We start from the raw sequence: 18,354 nt of genomic DNA on the forward strand, positions 1-18,354 counted from the left end.
GTGCTGTTTCACTGCAGTTTCGTACAGCAGTTTCGTACAGCTGTCTGTACAAACGCTCCTCCTGACTGAGCCTGGTCTCACAACAGTCCATCCGGTTCGTTGCTCTCGGCGCCGCCAAGTTACAAAAATCGACTGGTGCACGACAACGCGCTGTGCCGTCTTTTCAAGGGAAGCGCCAGGCCTGAAACGTCATTTTGACGTCACGGTGCGACACCGCCGTGACAGACGCGGCAACCATGCTACCGCCTTCATGCTTGCAGCCTGCATGTTTTGCAGAGTAGACCTTTCTCACACGAAAAAGAAAAAATCCCCCCCAGTTTCACCGCTTGTTCTTCTATTTGCACTCAGACTGCCATTCCATCCTAAAAGAACCGCATTTCTTTTTTACTTTTGCTCGGTGAGTGGATGTGTCGCTGGCGCTGCCCTTTCGTTTCGCCATGATAAGGGGCGTCTCTTAACTCCTAACTCCGCCGCACTGTTGTTAGCTAGCTAACCTGCACGGCGCGTATGGGCAGGGCACATATGAAAGCACTATCAATGCTCTGATTGGCTGCATAGCGTAAGTAAACCGTATCGTATCATTGGCTGAACACTTGTCACTCATTGCGTTACATTGAAAAATGGTACAGAAAATCACATTATTGGTCTAATTAATTAGATTAGATTAGATTAGGTCTAGTATTAGATATTAATTAATACGTTTATGGTGAATTTTATTTTATGCGCTGCATAGATTTTCTTGTGCGCTGAGAATGTGCGAGCAGCTTAGAGGGAACATTGGTGCTCTGCTGTGTTCTTTAAAGATAGATAGATAGATAGATAGATAGATAGATAGATAGATAGATAGATAGATAGATAGATAAGTACTCTATTCATCCCAATTTGGGAAATTATTGTGTTGCAACAGCGTACAGTATAAAAGATATGTAAACAATTAAAGGAAAAACAAGCAAATAGAATAGAATAAAAACAGAGAATAAACATCAGCTATAAACAAATCTACAGTATAGAAGAAACATCAGAGAAATAAACATTAGCTATATACAAATCTACAGTATGAAGAGGATAAATAATAATAATAGTAATAATAATAAACATTAGTAAACTAAATAAAAACAGATTTGTACATTTAACAATAAAGGTGAAAATCAATTTAACTGAGCAGACTGAACCAATAAGAAATATAGGGTATATGGATAAAATATGGGGTATATGGATAAAATATGGGGTATATGGATAATTTACATTATATTGTACTATATTGTACTATATTGTACATTATATTGTATATTGTATCACGCTTTTATATGGTTTCCTGGTTTTTCTCCAACACGGTTTCAACAGTTCCAGAGATGGCGACTCTGGAGGAGCAGCACGGTGCAGACCTCCTCGCTGTGAGCCTGAACAAACTGGTGCTCGTTCAGCCCTTTGATGCAGACGGGAAGCTGAGGCAGACGGGTCCTCCACAGGTCATCTGGTATAAAATCAGTATGAATGTTTTGAAAATGTCCGCTGAGATGCACAAACTGCGCCACAGCAACCTGATCCTGTCCTCCTGGGTCAAACGGGCGGCATGCTTAGCATCACTGAGGCATCCCGCCCCACCCCCTCTTCAGGTGACCCTCACACAGATTTGTGATGGCGTCTGGAATTCTCTGCTGGCTGAGTTCTCTCACACTGGCGCCAGGATCGCAGAGGCAAACATCACTTTCCAACAGCTCGATCAGGTGTTGTTGGAGTCAGGCGACCAGGGCGACGGGAAGCTGATGGAGAAGGAGCTGAATCTGATGTCAGAGGTGATTTCTGGAGGCCTGGCAGCGGAGGAGAACTGGGTGAAGCCGAGGCTGGATCAGATCCAGGGGTACCGACAGCTCTGCGAGGCAGCGGCTGCAGCCAGCGCGATGCTGAGGATTGCTGAGAAAATGAAGCTTTCTGGAGGATTCACGGAAATTAGCACCCTGAGCCAACTGGTAATAGTTTTTATCTGGATTAAAATGAAGAATGTTCAGAAAGATTGGGGTTTTATTTTCTTGAACCCGCCTTCTTATTCAAGGTTTTTTCATTAGGTTATACTGTGAAGAACAAGAGAGAGACATAAAAATGATCATTTAACTCATGGATTTATGTAACAGTTAAACCGCAATGTGTCACGTATTCTTCTTTTGTTAAAACTTTTCTCACTCTTCATTCCACAACCAGCTTAACGAGGTCGTCACCTGTAAATTTCACATGTTTCGGGCTCTTATTTCTTATTGTTTATTTTTTATTGTTGGTTTGCACTTTAATAAAACATTACAAACAAGAGTACATCACAAAAAAGAAAGAAATAGAATAAAATAAATAAATAAATATATATATATATATATACAATAAATGATAAGCTGCAATGAATCAGTGCTGGAGAGGTTAGAAACCCAGGGAGGGATTATCTAGGACCTCGCCATTAAGATAAATAAACAAAATTAAATGTATCTTATCAGGATAAAACAAATGGATTAATGAGAGAGAGAAAAAAACATGCTTTTCCTTAACATGCTGTGCTCGACCCATCTCAGATCACCTCAGCCGGGAGGCGGTGGGTGAACGTAGATTCGACATGGGGCTCACAGAGCCTGGACATGTTTTTTTTGGGTCATTTTCCAACATTTTTGTTTGTTTTTGCAGTGTCTGTAAAGTGGAAAAAGCCTGTTTGGAATGACTGTCCGCGTGTTGTGGGTAATTTACGTTCATTCTTGAGTTCCGTTCTTTGCTTTTTAACAGGGTGAAGACACCTTTAAGCAGAGAGTCCTGGGATCTCTTACTGACGACCTGTTTCGTGCCAGACAGCAGATCTCCACGGTCACCAGGCAGCACACCGCATGTCTGGAAGAGTTTCTAGAGAGCCAAACTCTGGTCAGATGGGTCAAAGAGCACCTTGGAAGTAAGTATGAACAGCAGGCTCAGTGTGATCTAAATCATCTCACAGCCGGTTCTCACCAGCTCACTTTCCTATCTCATCACAGATATGAGCGAAGTGAAGGTTTATGTGGAACTTGCGTCCATATCTGCCGGAGAGAATGACACAGAGATTGATCAGGTGGCCTGTTTCCATGACGCGGTGATGGGATACGCCCCTCTGCTCTACTCTCTGACCTCTCAAGCTGGCTTTGAGGAGTTTATGGGGTGTGCTCAGCAGGTGTGGGACACCCTGAGCAGAGATGAGAAGCTCCCTGACAAACTGGTACAAACGCACATCTTCTCCCCCTTTACAAAAAGCCTTGTTATTGTGGCGCAGTGACGGTGACGCTTTTTTATTCTCAGAGAGAGTCGACCCGATTACTGAACTGGCTGAAAGGGCTGAAAGAGACTCACGGCTCTGTGGAGCAGTCCTCGCTCTCGCTGGCTTCCTCTATCAACGCTGGAGGAGTTTACCACATTGGATGGTCTGATAGAAGCACAGAGCGGGTAAATGAACGCACGTTAGAGGGCTTCTCAGGTTGAACTCGTAAAATTCAAGACATTTTCTGTCTGATTCCGCGTGTTCTCAGAGATGTCTCCAGAACATGGTCCAGGTGACAGTGAAAACGGGCAGAGAGGAGAAGATCTACAAGCTCGAGGACCTGTTGGAGCTTCAGAACAAACTCATGCTGATGTCTTCGAAGGGGGAACATGGCAGAGAACAAGTCAACAGATTCACAGAGGTCAGAGGCATTTAGGGCTTAAATGGCATCCTGATTAGTGAGGAAATAACTCTTAAAACCCTTTTATAGAAACAAATCTTTTACCTGTGTTGACTTAAAGGTTGAAATTAGTTTACCTTCCAGCTCAGTGTTTAGCTGCTCAATGTTAGCTCAGATTGAGCGTAGCATTAGATCAGGCCGGCCGTGTCATTAAGCTCAGCCTACATATCGATATGTTGGTTTATCTAAGCACAAAAATCACATCAGTTGATCAACCAGCTGTTTCCTCTCTGAACATTTAAATCAGTGATACTCATTATTTTTTTCACAAGAGCCAAATCAAGGGAAGAGCCACTTTTACAACAACATACTAAAGTCCCTTTTTGCAAATATGCATTTCTACATATAAAACATCCCACAAAAAAAGAAACAACACAGCCAATACATTTTCAATTCAGACCACATTTACCTTAATACTGGGATGAGTGGAAGCTGGCATGCATGTCCTCGACTTTCTTCATGTTGTATTTGTAGTTTGTTGTTGTAATCATAGTGAGACATTCAGGATGAGCATGGTTTTTGTGCTGGTTTTTGCCCTTTTTTAATTAAAACGATCCATTGTGCCTGCATCTCGCGCTGGCTAAAGGAGCTAGCGTGCTCTGCGGTCAAGTGTGACGGTGGTTTAAGCGGGCTGCGTTGCCAGGTTTAACAGAGCCCCCTTTAGGAAACACCATTAAGCCTTAATTAATACTTAATAAAAATACTTAATACTGTGCAGTATTCGCTGTGTGTTATTTGAAAAAATGTATTGTTATTGTTACCATTTTGTTATAAGCTACTATGCGAGTGTGAGCCGCCAATTAAAGCTTGAGGAGCCGCACAATGAGTATCTCTGCTTTAACGTCTTCAAGACATAACAGAAATGGTTTCAGAGAGAAAGCATCCTTCTTCCTTAGTGGCACATAGATTTGGCTGTCATCAGCATAACAATGGAAAGAGATGCCATGCTTTCTTAGGATGGAACCCAATTTAAGGTTCACAAACGTCTCTTGTGTTGCTGTAATGAAAGTTTCAGGATATTTAAAACGGTGTGTATCAAAGTAAGTAAGCTAGCTGTAGCTGCCCTGGCACCATTTAAGATTTCTTCGTATCGTTATTGTAGATTTGCGGAGCTTAATTGTACGATAATTGAATATTTCATCATTAAATGATGACATTTCTGCACTCGTGTCCTCTTTCGCCGCAGGTTTTTGAAGGCGTCCAGAGAGTGGGAACCATCCTTCTTCAGATGCAAACATCTGGCAACATGCTCTTCAGGGAGTGGCACGCTGAGGTGCACTGCTGCTCGCAGCAGCAGCCGTGCATGAGCGCCGCCTTCCCGTCGCTGCGGGGTAAACGGATGCTGTACCGCGGAGAGGTGACAGAGCAGCTTCAGAAGCTCGCTCAGTCCATGGACAGCTGCCAGAACAAATGGTGCTCCTTCATCAGCGACATGCGCTCAGGCTTCAGCCTGCTGAACCACTACACCTCAGAGCAGATGGTGTACTTGTGCCAGTGGGTACACAAAGTGTGTCAGCGGCAGGCATCGGCTCCACAACAGCTGTGGCACTTGCTTTTTCCCATAAAGCCTCAGTGCACGCTCGCTGATGTTAGAGCCGCTTACATTAACGCATCAAACATGAGCTCAGTCTATGACAGATTAGAGGAAGGAGAGTCTGATGATGAAGATGAGTTTAATGAACCTTTGTTGGAGGCTACATCTGAGCACACCGAAGAGGTTCGGGATTTGATGGAGTTTTCCTCAGAAGATGAAGAAGAAGATGATGTCATGAAGGGTGATGCTGACGAGGACAGTTTTGAGAACCTCTGGGATCGATTTAAGAGAGATATGTCAGAGTATCTCAGCGAGTCCCTGGACATCTTGACTCTGGCCCACTTCCTCTCATGCCTGTCGGAAGTTAATCAGCTCCTCGTGATCCGAAATCTTCCGCCAATTCTCCAGGAAGGAAAGCCGAATCTTGTGCTCTGTCCAAACGCAGAGGTTTTCACCACCACTCTGTCTTTCTACATGAAGAGTCCAGAGCAGCCTCTGCCGTCTGCTGACGAGGTTCTCGTCTGCAGAGAGAAAACCACCAAAGAAGAAGTGGAGATCTTTCTACGGCGAGCTCTGGGCCAAGGATCCAAAGCAAACTGGCAGAAGATCTATTCTTTGGTCAATCCTGGGGTGCTGGGATATGATGTCAGTGAAGCCTTGGTGGAGCTCTTTGAGGCTCTTGAGAGAAGTGCCAGCCCACGTTACCGTTTGGTCATAGTCAGTCCCGTTGTTCACCAGCACAGATGTGTGCCCTCTTACTTCAGCAACAGTAAAGTACAGGCCGCTCTGAATCTGACAGAAGACACAGGCAGGAAATATCTTCTTCACCACTTCACACAAAGCCCAGTCGCTCTGGTTTCTCCAGATCAGCTCTCAGTCTGGATGGTGTCATCTGTGCGCCCTGCACTCGGTGAGGATAACCACTACTAACATCTCATTACAAAAAGGCTCCTGACATTTAACAGTTGGCACATTTAAAGGGATAGTTCGCCTCCTTTGACTTGAAGCTGTATGACATCCCATATTAGCAACATCATTTATGAACATTTTCTTACCCCCTGCTGCGTCCTGTGAGCAGAGTTCCAGCCTCGTTTTGGTGTTGATGAAGGTAGTCCGGCTAGTTGGCTGGGGTTTAAAAAATAAAGCGTTTTGCTCCTCAAAACAATATGCGTTCAAAAGAGTAATACATTTGCATCACAAAATTGTTCTACAGGAAAAAGTCAGACCTCACAATCGCTTGGCCCTATTTTCTCTCCCTTTGTATCACTGCCTGCTGCCGCCTGCCGCCTGCCGCCTGCCGCGCCTGTTACGGTGTTTACTGCTCGGAAAGCAGGGGACTGCTCGGTGTGCACTTCGGTCTGCACGGTCTACACTGCAGGCAGTGATACGAAGGGAGAGAAAATAGGGCCAAGCGATTGTGAGGTCTGACTTTTTCCTGGAGAACGATTTTGTGATGCAAATGTATTACTCTTTAAAACGCATACTGTTTTGAGAAGCAAAACGCTTTATTTTTTAAACCCCAACCAACTAGCTGGACTACCTTCATCAACACCAAAACGAGGCTGGAACTCTGCTCAAAGGATGCAGCAGGGGGTAGGTCAAATTGAATAAATGATGTTGCTAATATGGGATGTAATACAGCTTCATGTCAAAAGAGGCGAACTGTCCCTTTAAGTAACTGTATAGCAAGTTTGGCGACTCTTTGAGGGAGCATCTGATCTTCATGCAAATAACCACAAACAGGTTGTAAACACTGTGCTAAAGTCTTGATCCAGCCTTCATTTCTTTAAAAATTTCAAGTAAAGCAGGAGATATATGCAGCATTTTATTGACACATGTCCAAACATAAATGCAGATAAAGTATATAAGACAGAAACAGCTTTAAAGTGAACATCTGGTCTGAGCTCCTTTATTCTCCAACACAGCCTGAAGCTTTCTGTCCTTTCTTTAAGGAGTCTTCAGGAATAGTTCTCCAGGCTTCCTGAAGGACATCCCAAAGCTCTTCTTTGGATGTTGGACATTGAAAATCTCTCTCTCCATTAACAGGTAAATCCCTTTACGTGGATCGTTTGTTTGAGAGGTTCCAGCAGAAATTTCCCAGAGCGAAACACATCAGGATCAGACTGATCGAGTCATGCGTTGACATAGACTCACTGATTGAGAGTCTGTCGGAGAAACTGTCGCCCTTGAGAGAGCAGGATCCTGTTCTTCTTCACATCGACACAGCTGGAGTAAGTGTGCACGCCTTCATACCTGCTGGCTGATTGTTTTGTTGTAAACTGTCCACGAGAGTCTGCTCTTTTCCACCTCAGGTTCGCTCGGGACTGGAGGAGCTGCTGTTCCATCTGTTGGTTCTGGGCTGCTTGAGTGACAGCCACGGCATGCTGTGGAGGAGGAACGCAGCTCACCGGATCACTGTGGAGGTTTTGAAAACAAACACCTCCCCTCAAAACCAGCCAAAAGAGGTAGAAATGTCTTGTTAAGGTCTTTTTGGAATGAATACTAACAGTCCTAAAACGTATATTTAAATAGCTGATTTAAGTGTGTCTCAGACATGAAACAAGAGAGAAACTTTTATCTTTTTCAAGACTTTTACTGATTCTACAAAAGGAATTGTTTAATATCTAATATATCTAGGGCTGGGCAAGTTAACTCGTTAATCATTTAACGCCGATAAATATTTTATCGCGCATTATTTTATTATTGTGAAAGTCTGTTGCTCACAGGCTTTTATTTTGTAAAAGTCTGTTGCTGTCTGCTGCGGAACCGGAAAAGAAAGTAATCGGCGGATCCACCAAACCTGGAGAAGGGTATGGAACTTTTACTCTGCGGTTTTCATTTTAAAGTTCTTCCAGACGGCGGAGTCGACTGAACCAAAGTCATCTGTAAACACTGCCAAGTTGAATTGTCTTCTCAGCGTAGTAGTTCCAGTCTAAAATATCACTTAAAGGCAAAACACACAACTGATAGCAGCAAGTCATTCAAGGAAACAGACAGTGGAGCGAGGCTTCTACATAAAAACTACAGAAAGATGCTGATGTTAAAAGTGTGTTTGCACAACAAATGTTATGGCACTTTCATTCATATGGCAGCACATTTAAAATAAAACTAAATGCTAAAAGCTATACACTACTTTTGGATTCATTTTTGGATTTTGCGTACAAATGCGATTTAATCGTGATTAATCAGGGAAATCATGTGATTAATTAGATTAAACATTTTAATCGTTGCCCAGCCCTAAATATATCTGACTTCAGCACTTAAAATCTTTCTTTAATTGCTTATAAAACGTTTACCACTGTCTGTTGTTTCATGAGGCTTTCAAACCTTGAAGTATTTAACTGTTATGTGTTGAATTTGCTCCCTCAGATAAGACTTGGACTGCTTGACATTCTGCCCACCATTCATTGCAGACCACCCAGAGAGGTGCAGCAGCTGTTGGCCAATCGAAAGCTCTTGACAAAAAAGACCTTCGATCCTCTCATGGACGACCAGGAGTTTAGTAGTGAGGGGATTCAGAGAGCCTACCAGTACTTAAAGCTGTACAGCCAGAATCAGAATCTGGATCGTTTCAACTACGAGGAAGGATCCAGAGTCGGGGATCCCAGTGAGTGTCTCCGTCTCTTTCTGTCACACTGTGGCATGGACGATCCATCCTGGGGTGAACTGAAAAACTTCTCCTGGTTCCTCAATGTGCAGCTGAAAGACTGTGAGAACTCAGTTTTCTGCGATCCGGATTTTCTTGCTGACCAGCTTCCTGGCTTCAAGGGTTTCATTGTAAAGTTCATGATTATCATGGCAAGAGATTTTGCCTCACCCTCTCTGAACCTGTCTGATAAGAGTCCAATGCTGCGCACCGAAAGCAGCCACGAGGACGACCTTCTCACCCGTCTGACCATTCGTAAGCGCTGGGAAAACGAGTCTCATCCTTACATTTTCTTTAACGCGGACCATTTCTCAATGTCTTTCCTCGGCTTTAATGTGCAGAAAGATCGGAGGCAGAACGTACTCAATGCGGTTGATCCTCACAGCAAAAAGATTCTGATACAGCGAGTGATGTCACAAGAACTTTTTCAGGATTTGGAGCGACAGAGGATTTCTCTCACAGGGGACTTTGATCAGTTGCCCCGGGCAGACAAAATCAAAAGGATTTCACTTGTCGTTGGTGCAACGAAAGGGATTGACAGAGGGTTGGATCCAGACCCAACGTACGAGCTCACTGCTGACAACGTGATGAAAATGTTGGCCATACACATGAGATTCCGGTGTGGAATACCGGTTGTCATCATGGGAGAGACTGGTTGTGGAAAAACCAGACTGGTTCGTTTCCTTTGCACTCTTCAAAGGGAGGAGAGACCAGTGGAAAACATGGTTCTCGTAAAGGTTCACGGTGGGACCACCGCAGAAATGATCTATAGAAAGGTGCGAGAGGCCGAGGCACTTGCACACAGGAACCAGCGAATGCACAAGCTGGACACCATTCTGTTCTTTGACGAGGCCAACACCACAGAGGCCATTTTTGCCATCAAGGAAATCCTGTGTGACCAGACGGTGAAAGGAGAACCTCTGAAGCCACAAAGTGGCTTAAAGATAATAGCTGCCTGCAACCCTTACAGGAAGCACTCGCCTGAAATGGTGGAACGTTTGGAACGTGCCGGACTGGGATACCGCGTGAAGGCAGATGAAACAAAAGACCGCTTAGGCAAAGTTCCTCTGAGACAGCTGGTGTACAGAGTTCACCCTCTGCCTCCAAGCATGGTGTCGTTGGTTTGGGACTTTGGTCAGCTGAGTGATTTCACTGAGCTTTCATACATCAGGCAGATTGTCCAGAAGAAAGTTGCAGATCATCGTTTGCCGGCAGCCTGCAAAAGCATCATTTCAGACGTGCTGGCGGCCTCCCAGAAATACATGAGAAGTCGTAAAAACGAGTGCAGTTTTGTGAGCCTCAGAGATGTGGAGAGGTCTATGAAAGTGCTAGTTTGGTTTTACCAGCACAGCAACGACCTTTTCGACAACTGTACCCAACTTAACGAGGTTCATAAGACGTTGAAGTGCCTGATTCTTGCTGTTGGAGTATGCTACTACCCGTCTCTCGTGACCAAAGAGGGGTACCTGGCTGAAATTTGCAGGTACTTTCCAGGCCATCTCAACTCTGCAGCAGCATTGCAGGAAGAGATTTCCTCTTGTCAAGACTACTTCCTTCAGAACATTCAGACCAGAGAGACCATTGCCAAAAACATTGCACTCAAAGAGAACGTGTTTCTCATGGTGGTTTGCGTAGAACTCAGGATCCCACTCTTTGTGGTCGGCAAGCCGGGAAGCTCCAAGTCGCTTGCTAAAACCGTTGTGGCAGACGCCATGCAGGGCCAGAACTCCCACTGTCAACTGTTCAGGAAACTCAAGCAGGTTCACATGGTCTCCTTCCAGTGCAGCCCTCACTCAAGTCCAGAGGGTATCATAGGGACATTCAGGAACTGCGCTCGTTTCCAGAAGGACAAAAACATGGACGAGTATGTGTCGGTGGTAGTGCTTGATGAGATTGGACTTGCAGAAGATTCTCCCCAGATGCCTCTTAAGACCCTTCATCCTCTCTTGGAGGACGGTTGCATCGACAATGACAGGCCAGATCCACACATGAAGGTTGGGTTTGTTGGCATCTCCAACTGGGCTCTTGACCCAGCAAAGATGAACAGAGGAATATTCGTGTCCAGATGGGATCCAAGCGAGGATGAGCTTGTGGAGACTGCTAAAGGAATTTGCTCATCTTCCGAGCATATTCTCTTGAAAATCAAACACCTCTTCCCATCTTTGGCAAAAGCCTTTTTGAGGATCTGTAAAGAAACGTCGAAGAATCAGTTCTTTGGTCTCAGGGATTACTACAGCCTCGTAAAAATGCTCTTCGCTGCAGTAAAGTCCACACAGCAAGAGCCAGATGGAGAGCAGTTGGTAGAGGCCATCCTACGCAACTTCAGTGGACAGCCTGACGGTTTCGACGCAGTCATATTCTTCCAAGAAGTTCTCCAAGACAGCACAGAAATCCCCAGACCAAGCACCTTGCAGATGGTGAAAAAGAATCTCGATCACGAGTCGAAGGAGGAGAGCCGTTACCTCCTTTTACTGACCACCAACAATGCAGCTCTCCATACCCTTCAGCAACAAGTCTTTGCAAAAGGAGACCATCCGCCTCCTGAAATCATCTTTGGTTCGGGATTCCCAAAAGACCAGGAGTACGCCCAGGTCTGCCGCAATGTAAATCGTGTGAAAACCTGCATGGAGACCGGACGCACCGTGATCCTTCTCAACATGCAGAATCTTTATGAAAGCCTGTACGATGCTTTGAACCAGTACTATGTTTACCTCAGTAAGCAGCAGTATGTCGATCTGGGTCTGGGCTCCCACAGAGTCAAATGTCGTGTTCATACAAACTTCCGACTGGTGGTGGTGGAAGACCAGAAGAAAGTCTACGAGCACTTTCCTGTACCCCTCATCAACAGGTTGGAAAAGCACAGGGTGGATCGGAGCACCGATCTGGAGTTGTGGCAGCACAGGGTTCTGGACAGACTGAAAGACTGGGTGAAGGAGTTCTCAGGTGAGGCCAGCGAGGACTTCAGGCTGTCTGACATTTTTATTGGCTTCCATGGGGATGCATGTGCCAGCGCCCTTTTGCAAGCATTAGAGAGACGAGCACAAAATGTTGGAGACGAACCAAAAACTCTCGAGTCAGACGAACAGAAACAGGTGATTGAGATGGAGGACGATCAGTTTGTTGATGCAATGGACACGGAACAAGAAAAGGAAACATCAGGGAAAACTGATGATGAATCCAGTGAGGTTTGTGCTGACGAAAAAGGGATGTTGGATAACGAAGAGCTGATGGAGACTGAGAATGATGTTCAGTCGGCCAGAGAAGACAAGGAGGAGGAAATCTTGGATTTGGCCAAAAGTCTGTTGTTGAACTGTGCTACCCCTGATGCTGTAGTGAGGCTCAAGTATTCAGATTTAGCAAATCAGGAGAAGGACAAACTCCAGAGATCGTACTTCCAGCAACAGCACCACCACTCACTCCGAGATTTTCTGGGAGAATATCAGATCCAGCATCGAGGATCCAGCAGGTTTCTGGAGGTATGGTGCAAACTGCAGTTAGAAATTCAGCAGTGCTTCAACAATCCTCACAAACTGTTGAGGGAACTCTCTGCTTTGTTTTTTTGCTTAGATTACAACATTTTCCAGCTTGTTAACGAGATCAGATGTGAGAGTTGTAGCTCCCGCTCTGGGACTGCAAGCAGACAGGATTCTCCTGCTGTCGCTCCACCAGTTTGACACCGAGGTCTCCTTCTGCAATAAAATACGGTACAGATGACATCAGCGTGGCTTTTTTTATATTTCCCCTTTATATATCTTTATCTGTTTTAACCTTCAAATGTTCATTTTTCATTGCTTAATTTCTTCACAAAGACAGAAGCAATCGACATGCGTGGGGGTTAAATTGGGCTGTGGATTTTTGAGACGACCTTTGCAGTAACATTAGGGACATTAGGAACTAGGGACCACGGCCCTCAGTTCCTGGAACCATTTTAGCTCCTTCTCCGAGGCTGGGTCTGTTCTGGTTTCCATAGAAGACATCTGATGGAGGTGTTTGGTGGTTGGTAGCTACACTCCTTGTCAGATTTCAGCTTCTTCATGTTCCTGATCTGCTCAACGTAAAACAGCAAAATAACGGCTGAAATGTTTCCTCATACGACACGGACACAACCGGCGCGTGTTTAATAAGTTAAACCTCCACGTGGTCTCCTTTGTCTGCGGCGCTCTGCTCTCCTTCCTTCATGAAACCAAGAAGTATGGCCTGCTGCTCCATCCTTCGTCTCCTGACTCTCTCTGTGAGCTCTTCCAGCCTCCAAACCTTTCGAAGTTCTCCGTCGGGATGTCGGATACACAAGGCGATTCACCTCCCGATCAGTAGGTGTCGCTACGTTAAACGACCTCGCGACGTCTATGGTGAAAGTCGTTGATTGGTTGTTCACCTTCCGGCTCCGTTCCACTCCTCACAGCGAACGATGGCGACCGAGAGAGAAAGACTGTTGTTGGAGTTGGAGCTTGTTGATTTTGAAATGCAAATAATTTTGACCAAATGTTGACCGGCACACAGTAAACTCTTTCAAAAATGGCGGTGTTGTTGTTCTGAGAGGAAGGAGCTAAACCGGGAAAGTGATTCCGGAAATGATGTTGTTAGCCGACCAACCACAGCCCTTGCGGTCTCCGCGAGTCTCCATCTCCTCGACGGATAGATGGGAATGTTGGCTGACGCATGCAAGCGACGGAAAGCGTCTCCGGGAGGGTCTCCGTCGCCCTCCGTAGACGACCATAAATCAGGCTTTACAGGTCGCTGTCGCAGACGGTTGCGTCGCATCAGTCCCTATCAAGGTCCCGACTCATGTGCGAATGTAAAATGAAACAGTTCCCCTGGGGAAGGGCAGCTTTTAGAACGAAATTCCAGGTGGACCGTTCTCAGAACTGCGTTCTTAGAACTTGGAGAAGCAGCTGGTTAAGTTGAGCTCAGAGCAGCATTTTCTTTGACATTTGAAGGACATTTTGATGAAAACAGCTTTACAGATTAAGATAAAGCTGGTGATTGGGAACTAGTTTTTACTGTGTGTGTGTTTTCTATGTTTAATTCCACATTCAAATGTGTGTGCTTAGTCTGCCTTACTGACGTGATGATATGTAGGTCTGTTACAGAGTGAAATGGCCTGATGCACAGTAATTGTTCTTATTCATCTATCTATATCAGGAGCTTTCTCCAGGGTGCTGCCCACTCTCTTCACATTCTGTTAATCCAGATGGACCTCGAGGAATCCCAGTGCAGTGATGAGCTCATTGCATCGGCAAAGTAGGCCTCAAAGTCGAGCTCCCGAAAAAAATCGTATTTTATATTCATGCATGCCACATCTCTGCATGACAGGTGTGTTTATCTGCCAACAGGTACTGCACCATGAATTACATGATGTCCCCGGTGGATCGGACCTGTTGGGTGATTTTCATTGTGAAGGTGTCGAGGATCCCAAGTCAGTCCCAGTACATTGGTTTTCAAGGAGGTGAGAGCCAATAGGAGGAAGATCGTTCATGCAGCACACCTTTTTACCGCATGATGCACATAACAAAAACACGTTTTGTGTTTTTCATCAAAGGAGTCTGGCATTCAGTGCACATCGATGACCTGAGGGATTCAGAGGACATGAGTCTGAACCTGCTGGTCTTCTGTGGAACTCTCATTAGCAGCCTGCTCAAACCTGCACTGCCGGGTAGGAGCCGTGCTCCTTCTGGGCTTCAACACTGGTTTTATTTCATTCATGGGAATTCAGTCAGAGATCAGAGCTCTGCAAGGGAAAACATCTGTGCAGATATAAGTGATAACGTTTTATACTCTTTTAGGACGACCATTGATACAATAATCATAAAAAGTGGATAAAATACTGGCTGGACGAGATTTTTATTTATTTACTGATATTCATTATTATTCCTAGCCTGGGAATTCCCATGCTGCTTTGCGCTCGATTTCATTCACACTGCAAAGGCAGCTTGGAAACCACCGCCCTTATTTTTGTCTGAGGAACCAATCACAGAACGGGGGGGCAGCAAGACGATGACGACGTCTATGCGCAACACCGAAGCTTGTAGATTGTTAATCCAACATGGCAGCGGACACAACGTTACCGTTCGATGCAGCCTTAGAAAGTGTTTTAAGTAGCTTAGAACGCAAGTTTACTTTTAAAAAAGAGCAACGTTTGGCGTTGAAAGATTTCATTGCCTTCTTCCTCTTCGAATTTCTGTCGCTCTACATACGTCATCTGGTATAAGTGATACAATTGGCTATGAATCGCGCGCAAAGCAGCAGAACCAGACGCCATTTGATAGACATTCGTAGCGCCCAATAAACGGCTCTAGGCATTCGTAAACCACGCCTCAAATACGAGAAAATGCACACCTAGTTCCCAGACCACCATCTCATCGAGATGTGGACGCGTCAGCCAGGCTATATTATTCCTGCAGTGGTTTAATATTTCTATGGTATTTAAAAGTGAACATTTTAAAACATTTAGCTCCTTTCTTGATTTTGGCTTCGTAAAACAGTCTGGACTGCAATTTTCTGTAAATAAACGGTACAGTGAACCTTAAAATAATTTGCTTCTGACTCATTTTGAAGCACATTGACCTTTTGTTCTGAACATTTTGGGGCCTAAAGTTGTCCTGGTGCATTCAGGGACTGAGATACCGTAGTTCACGACTGGAGTTTCCAGCCCTGTTACGCTTGAGGGTCGCTTGACATTTTTGTGGGCTATTAAAGGCGTCTTTGTGGCCTTTTCAACATGACAAAAAAATTCCTATGTGTGGCTGAACATGTGCAGCGCTCATACAGAAATGTGTTGACAAATTCTCACGTACTCTGGTGCTCCAGGGCAGTTTCAGGCCTGTAAATGTGCATGACGAAGGTCAATGTACAAAACGAGTCAGGAGCACATAGATTTAAGGTTCACAAACTTCTCTTGTGTTGCTATAATGGAAGTTTCAGGATATTTAAAACGGTGTCTGTCAAAGTAAGTAAGCTAGCTGTAGCTGCACTGGCACCATTTAAGATTTCTTCGTATCGTTTTTGTAGATTTATAGAGCTTAATTGTACGATAATTGAATATTTCATCATTAAATGAACATGTACTCATGTCCTCTTTCACCGCAGGTTTTTGAAGGCAGAAACGGTTTTAAACAGTTTTCTTTGTCTTCAACAGAAAACCAGTCAGACAATGAAGCAATGAGGACAGGACACGACTCAGAAGAAGACAGAAACGTGAGCTGTTTTATAAAGTGGTAGTAATGTGAGATTAATTGATAATGCATTGAAAATGAAACATCTTGAGTGTGTTTGCGTCCAGGTGGAAAGAGCACACCTCCACAGCCTGTCCTTGGTGAGATCATGCATCCAAAAAGCTGTGGGTTTGCTGAGGGACCCCAGCGGCATGGCACCCAGGAGCATGCAGCGGATGCATGTCCTTCTGACTCTTCTGGCAGCTGGCCAGAAGCAGACAGGAGGTGAATGTGGGGTGTTTTTATGTTGCATCAGAATGTGTCTGCAGAGCTCACAGAGCCCAGTCTCATCTGTATTCAGCGTTTCTTCACATTTTTTATTAAACTGCAATGTTTATTGAAGCTCACTTTCAGAGGGTGTTGATGAGTAGGCTGGCCGAAGCTCTGGCTCACAGAGAAGAAAGGATGGGGGCTCCTAAAGAGTGGGTGAGCTTAGAGGCCAAGAAACGCCAGGCTCTGCAGGAGGGGGGGACTCTGAGGTAAAATCTGAGGGGACGGTAAACTGCTTCATCATCAGCTCAGTTGACAGTAATTGTTCAGTAGCAGATACAGAGCGGTGCAAAAGTCTTGAGCCAGCCTTCTTTCCTTCATGTTTTGCTTCCAAGCAGCCAGACTTTCTTCTAATCTTTTAAAGTAGTCTCGAGGAATTGCTCTCCAAGTCCAAAGCCTCGTCAGAAACGGTCTCCATGGAAGGGTGGCTGTCAAGAAGCAGTGAAATTTAGTTTAACATCACTTTACCACCATGTTGCAGTTATAGCAGTGCAATAACAGTGTAATAACAGTGAAATTGTGATAAACAGAGTTTTAATAAAGGAACAGAATTATATCTAATCCCAAAGCAACAAAGACAAGTTACAACAAGTTCCTGTTCTCCCAAAATCACCTTCATGGCTTTTCTGTTCATGCAGACGATAAAGAAATTATAATTACTGAAATAATGTGACCTCTGATGGGCATGAGACTGACTCTAATTTCTAACCATGAACGAATAATCAGTTTAACGTCACTTTACCACCATGTTGCAGTTATAACAGTGTAATAAAAGTGTAATAACAGTGTAATAGCTGTATAATAAAAGTGTAATAAAAGTGTAATAACAGTGTAATAGCAGTATAATAGCAGTGTAAAAACTGTAATAACAGTGTCATAACAGTTTATAAACAGTGTAATAACAGTGTAATAGCAATGTAAAAACTGTAATAACAGTGTCATAACAGTTTATAAACAGTAATAACAGTGTATAAACAGTGAAACTGCGATAAACAGAGTTTTAATAAAGGAACAGAATTATATTACAGTCTATCTCCTGTTTTCCTGGAATTATAGACAGAAATGAGGGTTTGCTCTAGACTTTTGCACAGCACTGTACATTAACAAACGAGGGATTCAAACAGTCCATGTAGGTGTATGCTGCTGCAGCTCAGGACCCAGGATTGCTTTAAGAATAAGAGACATTTGTTCAGTCCCTCCTCTGAAATATACTAATTCAATGTTATTTTTCTTCACCGTATGATTATTTCAGACAGTAAATATTCAAAACATCTACTTAGTTAACCGAGAAATTAAATAAGAATTGAAATAGTGCATAGCCGCAGCCCTAATGGAAACATATTATCAAGTTTGCTGTGCTTTTAGTTGTAATGAACTAATGTGAAATGAGGGCATGTGAGTGACTGGAGTCTCTTGTCTTTGTGTGGAAGACATACTCTGTGGCGCTGTCTTCAGAGCACCGTGACGCCGATCTTGGCCAACATGTTGGAGGTGATGGACAGGTACGGAAACCTGGACCTGCTTTCTGACGACAGGCTCGGCCGGGGCCTGGTGCAGCTGTGGATGGACATCCTGGCAGACTCACAGATTCTACATCTGACACCTCTCCAAAACCCAAGGTATTGATTCGTTTTTCACCACTTTTGTGTGCACCGAGGAGCCTTCCTGTGATGTCCAAACAGCGCCGACCTCACAGAACTCTACCGACCCTTCGTGGGGAATCTTTTAGGAGCTGCAGGTTGTGAGTTGGAGCTGCTACAGATCAGAAGTCAGTAGTCATCACCTCACTAGTTTTGGTGTTTGTCTAGTCATCAGCAGTTGGTTCGAGTCTTTACTTCCCCACATTTTCACCACATTTGGTTTGAAAACGAACTGTTCACTTCAGGCGTTAGATATCTCAGACCAGATAAGTCAGTTTGTGAGTGACAGTGTTTATATGGCTCACTAATTTATAGGGGTGGGCGAAAAAATCGA

General features: G+C 44.5%; 1 protein-coding gene across 2 annotated transcripts in view; it reads left to right on the forward strand.

The window, feature by feature from the left end:
• The window catches only part of rnf213b (ring finger protein 213b), a 65,088-nt gene that overhangs the window by 14,225 nt on the left and 32,509 nt on the right, over positions 1-18,354 (forward strand). For both annotated transcript variants that reach the window (XM_075458290.1, XM_075458289.1), the window contains 17 exons: positions 1,345-1,970; positions 2,761-2,920; positions 3,003-3,220; positions 3,301-3,444; positions 3,528-3,680; positions 4,906-6,163; positions 7,300-7,484; positions 7,566-7,718; positions 8,623-12,375; positions 12,467-12,603; positions 14,042-14,140; positions 14,233-14,345; positions 14,439-14,552; positions 16,035-16,093; positions 16,179-16,335; positions 16,454-16,589; positions 17,811-17,999. In XM_075458290.1, the coding sequence (XP_075314405.1) occupies positions 1,345-1,970; positions 2,761-2,920; positions 3,003-3,220; positions 3,301-3,444; positions 3,528-3,680; positions 4,906-6,163; positions 7,300-7,484; positions 7,566-7,718; positions 8,623-12,375; positions 12,467-12,603; positions 14,042-14,140; positions 14,233-14,345; positions 14,439-14,552; positions 16,035-16,093; positions 16,179-16,335; positions 16,454-16,589; positions 17,811-17,999 (7,654 nt within the window). The remainder of the gene's footprint in view (positions 1-1,344; positions 1,971-2,760; positions 2,921-3,002; positions 3,221-3,300; positions 3,445-3,527; positions 3,681-4,905; positions 6,164-7,299; positions 7,485-7,565; positions 7,719-8,622; positions 12,376-12,466; positions 12,604-14,041; positions 14,141-14,232; positions 14,346-14,438; positions 14,553-16,034; positions 16,094-16,178; positions 16,336-16,453; positions 16,590-17,810; positions 18,000-18,354) is intronic.

Source organism: Odontesthes bonariensis, chromosome 23, assembly GCF_027942865.1.
Source record: "Odontesthes bonariensis isolate fOdoBon6 chromosome 23, fOdoBon6.hap1, whole genome shotgun sequence".
Classification (NCBI taxonomy): Eukaryota; Metazoa; Chordata; class Actinopteri; order Atheriniformes; family Atherinopsidae; genus Odontesthes; species Odontesthes bonariensis.